The sequence below is a fragment of the Paroedura picta genome, chromosome 6 (assembly GCF_049243985.1).
Source record: "Paroedura picta isolate Pp20150507F chromosome 6, Ppicta_v3.0, whole genome shotgun sequence".
Classification (NCBI taxonomy): domain Eukaryota; kingdom Metazoa; phylum Chordata; class Lepidosauria; order Squamata; family Gekkonidae; genus Paroedura; species Paroedura picta.
The window spans coordinates 33,006,731-33,015,019 of NC_135374.1; the positions used below are offsets into that span (position 1 = coordinate 33,006,731).

General features: G+C 40.6%; 1 protein-coding gene across 1 annotated transcript; it reads right to left on the bottom strand.

Moving 5' to 3' along the window:
• Nucleotides 1-77: 77 nt before the first annotated feature.
• TIPRL (TOR signaling pathway regulator) lies at nt 78-7,867 on the bottom strand. Its single transcript, XM_077342033.1, has 7 exons — nt 7,631-7,867; nt 6,774-6,953; nt 6,039-6,138; nt 5,579-5,710; nt 4,839-4,934; nt 2,946-3,008; nt 78-2,548 (listed from the first exon to the last, which is right to left on the bottom strand). Exons 1-7 carry the CDS (start codon nt 7,729-7,731, stop codon nt 2,414-2,416), a joined length of 807 nt encoding a protein of 268 aa, XP_077198148.1. The 5' UTR covers nt 7,732-7,867; the 3' UTR covers nt 78-2,413.
• Between the last annotated feature and the right edge of the window lie 422 nt (nt 7,868-8,289).

Genomic DNA, 8,289 nt, shown 5'->3' on the forward strand with positions numbered 1-8,289 from the left:
CTTTAACATTCCCAATTTAATCCCCTTGAGAAAATATTACTTAATCCAGTGAAGAAATCAAACTTGAAGGGAAAATATAAAATGTGGCATACATTTTTATTTAGTGACGGGTGCTCAGAAGAATAAAACCATCACGTTTAGCTAATGAGCAGTAAGAAAGGCCTTTTGATGATACTGTCTCAAAATATTGCTCATCATCGGCTTTTCTATGAACAGAAGGGGCAATACAGATTTCTTTTACTTCAGTGGATTTTATGCTGTTAATAGATGGTAGCCAGTTGACACTGGAACTCAGTTGGACACCAGAACAATTGCCAGACATGAGAAACAGTGAAATCTGTATATCACACAATATGTACAATAATAAAGGACACAGGATTCCCATTCTCTTTCCCCATTGTATTTGTACCGTATGTTATATATTAATATGACAACTGAAGCTGACAAGTCAATATTTTCTTATGTTAAACATACCACAGATACTAGTGTGTTATACAATACACAGTAAGCCGTCCTCTCTCACCAGTCACCCTGATGTTGGCATGCCTTCCACCTGATTGTGCTACAAGAGAATAGTATAAATTAGTCTGACTGGATCTTCATATTATGTCAGCAGATATAAGGATGGAAAGCACCAGCTCCAGTGTTTGTTATTTCTCTTATAAAACTTCCTCAACTAATGTCAATATAAAAAATCTACTTTAGATAAACAGGATTCATTTTTTCATAGTCATGGAAATTGGTTATTTTTGCTTCACTGTCTTCCCTTCTCACTTTTTTGCAGAAAGTACCTGTTCCTATTTCACCCCTTCTTCAGTCAGGCAAGAAAACAGTTTTATTCTATTTTGACATATTCTATAGTATATCTCAAACTCCCATTAAGATAGGGATTCCCATATCATATGAATGAAGAGGCACTGATTATTTCAATCCACTGTTGCTAATTGAATTGGGGATAAATTGGACAAGAGTGGAGAAACTTCTGTGATCTCCCAGTTATAAAAATCTAGAAGACTTGCCAGCTATGACAGTGGAAGGAAGTTAAACCTACCCCCTAAACTGTGTGCAAGCCCTGCCCCCCCCCCCAATTCCTATTTACCCTGCAGTGGAAACAATATGGTATATTTCCCTATTGGGGCAAACTACAGCTTCCCTGGGGAGAGAAGTAAGCCATGATCTTAATTTTTTTCTAGAACTTTCTCCCCTCACATTGGGGGGGGGGGGAGACAAAAAACAAAAAAACCCAAGTGAGAAGTTTTCCACTGTGCTTAATCTGCCATATGGAGAAATGAATAAGAACAGAACAGACTGGCAGATGGAATGTGAGTTTTTACCTTCTGGCAAGCTGACATTGGGAAAGCATAGAAGAAGAATAGGAGAAATAAAGGCAAGGGTGAAGTTTCATATTCAAACCTGCATTGCCTACTGCTGGAACACAACGGAACAAGCATTACAGTCATATTAGGTGGTGTTTAGGTTAAGCTTTACATTGCAGGCCAAACATGCTTGCTAGTAGCCTGATGAGATGAAATCAGTTATGAACATTAAAGTCCTTTATAAAGGAAACAGCAGGTCATTTACCTATTCTACCACTGTAAACAATATTAACCCCTGGTGTGTGTGTGGGGGGGGTTTTGAGATCACAGGCAACATTGAATGTGGTAGCATGCAATCCCCTTAAATAAAACAATACCCTATTCATATCTAGTCCACTCCAAAATCATAGGATCAAGACTGGCAAAAAGTAGACAATATGGGATCCAAATATGAATCACAATTTGCCAAAAATTTATTATGCAGCTCTGTTGTTTTTCTAGCTCTGCGAAAGGTTTCTCTAGAAAATATCAAACAGCACCACTCGCATCTTCCTTATTTAAACAGACAGATCTCAAGCAACTGACAAAAAATGCCATCTAATATATTCAAGGCTCACAGACCTACTAGGCATACGTGATCCTCAGGAAACTGAGTCAACCTGACCTCAAGAGGAAGCATAGTTAGTGTATGCATTATACAACAGGGTCCTCTCTAACAAAAGTAATATGTTAAAGTTCTTGCAAGCTGTTTAATTTTGTGAATTGCTCCATTTTAAAAGGCCTCTACAACTGGTGAATCTGGCAAGCTTCAGAAGTATTGCTCCTGATTTGAGGGCTTATTTTCCAACTTCAGGTACACTGGCTGTGAACTGGAGCTATTCAATAGCTCCATTACTTTGAAATAAAGAGACAATTGAAAACACTGCAAACATCAGCAGGGGGGGGGGGGGGCTTCCTTCCCCAGGGCTACAGGAACATTTTTCATACATACAAACACATCCCAGTCCAGCAAGTAGTGGCATCTTCAATGGAAATGGCCAAGAGACTATTATATAATCTCCAGAAGAAAGTCTGTTTCAAGTCCACTTAGATTCCACTTAAGTGTGTTCTGGTACTGCTGCAGATTCAGAATTCAAACTTTCTGGAAATTCCAACTTCTCACACACCGTCTCCTTCACCGGTAAATACTGAGCAATCTCATTAGGATCTGTGAACAGGGCTTGAGGAACATGCTTAAAAAGAAAAGAGCAAACATTATGCCAAGCCCAACAAAGGAAACACAACCAAAAACATGCAATCTAGAGTGAAAAAGAATGTGACCTTTTAAAAAAGAATACAGCAAAAAGCTAACCACCCAAAAAACATTAAATTACTATGTATTGGGGGAGAGAACTGAAGACTAGTCAGGGTGTGTGTGTTTTATTAATAGTTGATAGATGAGTTTACAACAAATGCTGATTGCAATGTTGATATTTGTCAGTGGCTTTCATTAGGATTTTGTTAATGTTATTTTTTTTCAGTAAATGCTGAAACAAGTAGCATTTGCCAGAGTCTTTGCAGAAAGTTAATTTGTTCTAGGAAACTTCCAAAGCTAACACAGAAAAATAACCAAGCTTAAAATGTTAATACCATTAGACTTGATACTTTGCTTTCCCTAGATGTGTATTCCCGCAACATGTAGCATTTGTCAGCCTAGTAAAAAAGAAGAGATTTGAAATGTAATTGCATAGTTATGTAACACTCTGCATGCATTGCTAGTTTAAATAATCGATGTAAAATAAAGAAATTGAAATGGGTTTGTCGGTTCAATGACAAAAGATGATTTTTTTTCAGTTTAGCAACTCAGTTTAATCTAAGCAGTCACCTGGTGAATCACATAAACCTGGGCCTTAAACACATGTTAATAGTTCCAATAAAGATACTGAACAACATGTAGTCTCTAAATTTATGACCAAGAAATGACCCAATCCATCTTGAAAAAGCATTATTGGATACTAGCTTCAAAGACCGTTCCTAAGAATGGCCTTGAAAGGGTCCACCTCCCCTGACCCCCAGCCAGGCAGCATAAGGTGGCTTTGGGCCACTCGGACTCCAGAGCAGCTCGGAGCCGGATCAAGTGGGGTGGGCGGGGGCTGGCCAGCTCATTAGCAGGGCCGGGACAGAGCTCCTTAGCAGGCAGTCAGCAGGCCGAGAGGCCGTCGTTAGAGGCTCAGACTAGCAGGCCAAAAGACCCTTAGCAGGCAGTCAGCAGGCTGAGAGGCCGTCGTTAGAGGCTCAGACTAGCAGGCCAAGAGACCCTCCTTAGCAGGCCCTCCACCAGGAACCTTTGCCCAGGGCCCTCTCCCCTTACCTGCTGCTAGCTCCACGCACTGAGGTGCGTCTGAGAGCAAAGCGGCTAGAATCCAGGCATAGGGGGCGGGATCTGTAGGAACAGGTCCAATCAGGGTGCAGCCAGCTTTGCTGGCTGCACCCTGATTGGCTCTATTCTAACTTGAACAGCTAGAAACATTCCACCCCCCCAGGCTGTTTCACAAATATATAAAGGAACCATGGATAAGGATGGGGGCTCAACTTTATTTACCATTTCTAGTCCACCCTTCCCCAAAGACTCAGGGAAGATTACAACATTTTAAAACATACAGATTTAAAACTGATTTAAAAACGAAATTACCAATACCTGATCTTGAATCAGGCAAAGCAGAATACAAATAATATTTAGGTAGGATGTTCACAGATTGCGTGTAAACTGGGCAGCACCGTGTTCAAAAGAGATATTTCCACTGGTATGATGAGCATCAACTAAAAATAGTATTGATGACTACACAGCTTTTTCGCAGCACACCCAGATTTATGGACAAAGATAACAAGAAGTGTTTCATAATCCTAGGAAGGGCTATCTGAAATCTACTCAAGCCAGTCAGGCCATTACAAAGAAATACCTAGCCACTGTTTTGCCCATCAAAGTTACTGTACCAAAGCCACAAACACAGTGCAACTCAAGTCCAGATGCTTATTCCATCCAGGAAAGAATGAGTACAAGTATGAGTACAAAGTCTGTAATGTATTGAGTTAATTGGGCCAACTGCCCCTTTAAGGCTTTGCAGACATCTCCCTTGTATTGAGACTATTTAAGTTGCATGTGCGTTTTATTAGCTGCTGGTTGTTAGGTGCCCCTGTGCGTTAATAAAAGGTTTTGTAGAACGTGCGTCTCTCTATTTAATAATGGCGACGAGGATGGGATTTTGGCCCACAAAGAGAGAAGGAATGGAAACACAAGGGCACATTGAAGAGTTCGACGTGTCTGACCCAGGGAAGTGGGTAAGCTACGTCGAGCGGTTTGAATTTTATGCCATTGCAAACGGCATCACAGACGTTGACAGGAGGAGGGCACTTTTCTTCAGTGTGAGTCCAGTAGCACCTTTAAGACCAACAAAGTTTTATTCGAGATATAAGCTTTCATGTGCAAACGCACTTCTTCACGTTTAAGCATGGTATAATATAAGCATGGTAAGACTTCCTCACCTCATGGTAAAGCCTGGTGTCATTCATGCGGATAAGCACACCATCAACTCGCAGGAAAAACCTCAATAGCACAAAGAAGCTTGAAGGCATCACCCTCTGCCAAAGACCATAAACATTATTTGCATCTGCATGGTTTGCTTATCAAATATCTAGTTCAACAGTAAGAATTCTGTAACCGCACTAGTCATCAATAGTCATTTTGCAACAAGTTTTGAAACTTAATATAATCTGATCCTTCTATTTCTTGTAGGCACTAATGACTAATGAAGACACGTATGAACAAGCAGATTAAGAAAAAATGTTACAGGCCATTAAGCTGTTGACTTGTTTACAAAGAGCTTTCAGTACTGAAGAATATCTTTGTTGACTATTCTCTTGTCTACACCCATTTCCTTGATTCAAACCGATCTTATGCATGCTTACTTTGGAAATAAGTCTCACTGAACTCCAGTGAAATAATTTCTGAGGACTGTGCTATTATCCCCCCCTATTTACAAAATCTTCAATGCAACCTGAACATTTCTATCAAGCCTCAAACTTCTCTGTAAATCAAACAATAACAACAAAAAATAAACTAGATATTTTAAAAGGACTATTGTTAAAGTAACATTCCCAAAGAATTTGTTTGTCTGAATTACTTTAACCAAAGAGAAACTGAAAATGTCAATGTGGGCACTATATCATTCAGATGAGTTCTAACATTATTTTGTATTTCAAAATGACATGCAAAATGAGCTCACTATTTTGACACTGAGACTTGAAACTCCATGATCGTGAAGTTCATCTTCAAACAGCAGCACTTCTTCAAAGAACATAATCTGTTCCCTGGCTTTTAATTTTTCTGTGTCGATATGCTCTGTTGTGGCAGAAACCTGGGCAAAAAATATATATAATATATTATATAAACGTCTATAAAACTGTTCCATTCTGAATCAGACCATTGGTCTCTCAATGTTAGAACTGTCAACTCACACTGGCTACAACCCTCCAAGGTCTCAGGTAGAGGACTTTCATATCACTTACTGCCTGATCCATCTGACTGAAAATGCTGGGAATTGAACCTTATCCCTTCTGTATGCCAAGCAGATGCTCTGACATTCAGCCATGACCCCTCCCCATTAGGAAACATAAGTAAAGAGTTGCTAAAGAATACATTCATATTTGCAAGGTAATGAACAACCAAAAGAATTCAAAATGTACCTTTAACTGTAATGAATCACCCAATAGTGTTCCTTTATAATCTGTTGTATAAGTCCAATCATATGGCTTAACAACCTCTTTTGTGTGTTCAGGCTCAGATCTGAAAGAAAAAAGACAACATTTCTAGCATGTTAAATACTGAACAAGCCAAAGACTACAGCAATAAATCTATGGACCTCACAGCTGTCATGGCTCTCCCACATTTTATTATCACAACATACCTATGAGGTAGGTTAGGCTCAGAGTGTGAGATTGGCCTAATATCACCCCTTATGGCACTTAGCATTTGAATCTATATTTTCCAGGTATGATTTAACCAGATGCACAGCATGGTATAATGGTTAAGACTGGCAGCCTCTAATCTGGAGAAAGGGGTTAGATTCCCCATTTCTTTAAATGAAGCCTACTGTATGATCTTGGGCCAGTCACAGTTCTCTCAGCCCCACCTGCCTCACAAGGTGCCTGTTGTGGAGACATGAAGGGAAAGCGATTCAAGCCACTATAAGGCTGCTTCAGGTAGGGAAAAGTGAGGTACAAAACCCCCCAACTCTTCTTACTTACAAATCAGTGCAGGTAGTGCAGTGTATACAAATGTACTCCTCTCCCTATGCCACACTGGCTTAAAGACGAGACAACTGCATTCTTTATACAGATAATGTTTCTTGTTAGACACATGGCGATGTTCCCAGTACAACAGCATTGTGTATACAATTACCAATAATATTTTGTTATTACCTGCTTTCTTGCCACTCTTCAGCACAGGCAACTTTAACCACACCTTGAAAGTTATTTACACATCTTAAAGCATCAACTGCGTTGAACTCGATTCCAAACTGATTCTCGTGCTGAATCCTTAAGATATTGTCTCCAAACATCATTTCTGGGACACAAGGCATGTGCAGCTCTTCAGCTAGTCTAAATGGAAACAAGATTACAGCAAATTTGCTTTTTTTTCTTGAAAGAACTATTTTTTTATTGATCTCTACATTTTTCATTCCACAGGATATTTTAATATTTTTTACATGTCTAGTAGGGGATATGTTAACTGTGAGTCAGTTCCATTTAGTCAAGACAAAACCGGCAATAGGAGGACCATGATCCACAAAAAGTATTATACACCTCTTTCACATTATCATTTCACCATGCAGAAAACGACTGCATGTGGGAATCAATATGAAGCCAGAATGAGAATCCCATGTATGCTGGGAATTAATTCAAAGCTGATGACATTTTCCTCATATACAATCCATAGCACACTGCAAGTAAGAAGACAAGGCACACCTTAAATGCACAAATCTTTGAACAGATGAAACCATTTGTTTTGCAACGAATTGCAGCACACAAACTCAGTTGTTATAAAGAACTGCCAATATAGGAATTTCCAAAAACATTTTGAACACTGAAAAAATTCGAGGAATATTTGCTGTTACTGTTATTTAGCCATTGTAAGGGTGGGCGTTTGCTTGTTTGTCTCCCCTGTCCTGAATACTGATATCTGCAGATTTAGATTTCCGGGACGAAATGCAACGCAAAGAACTGAGATTGGCTGCCAGACACTCAGCAATGACTACTAGCTCTGACCCATCTCCCACCTTTCGGCCTCAGCCGACTTCATGATGTGGGTCCGAGCGGCGGTAAGCTTCCACGGCCCGAAAGTGAAGTCGCGCCGGCTGCTTTTGAAGGCGGGCATCATGATGGCGACGGCAGGGAGGGAGCGACCATAGAAGTCTGGACATGGGAAGAAGGCCCCCGAGGAAAGCGATGCCCGAGAGTTCAACTCAAAACAGGCGCAACCATCACAGGAAACACAAAGGAATCTCTTTCCGGTTCCGGGTTCATTCTCTAGGGGCGACTTCCGCTAGAGCCTCTATGGTTCTTGAAAGAACTTCCTGTTCTTGGTTGCAGAGAACGGAAGCTTGTGGCGTGGAGAGAGGAGGAGGGTCCTCGTGGAAACTCGAGTCAAGCCGGGCGAGTTACAAGTTGCATTTCGTTGCGGGCACTGAACGGATCCTACTGCAAGCCCCCGCCTACCTCCGAGGAGACAAGAACCCCGATCCAGAAGGGCATGCATGGGTGGTGAGAGCAGCTTTTCCCGCCAGAAGCGCTCCCAAAGGAAGCTGTGTACAAAGCCAGGCGATTTATAAGTACTGTAATAAATGATAGCATGACGTGCTATGTAGTAAATAATAGGAACCGTCCAAATTGGGGGTTTTAATTTTGGTTTTATTGTGTGTGCTTTAATGTAATCTGT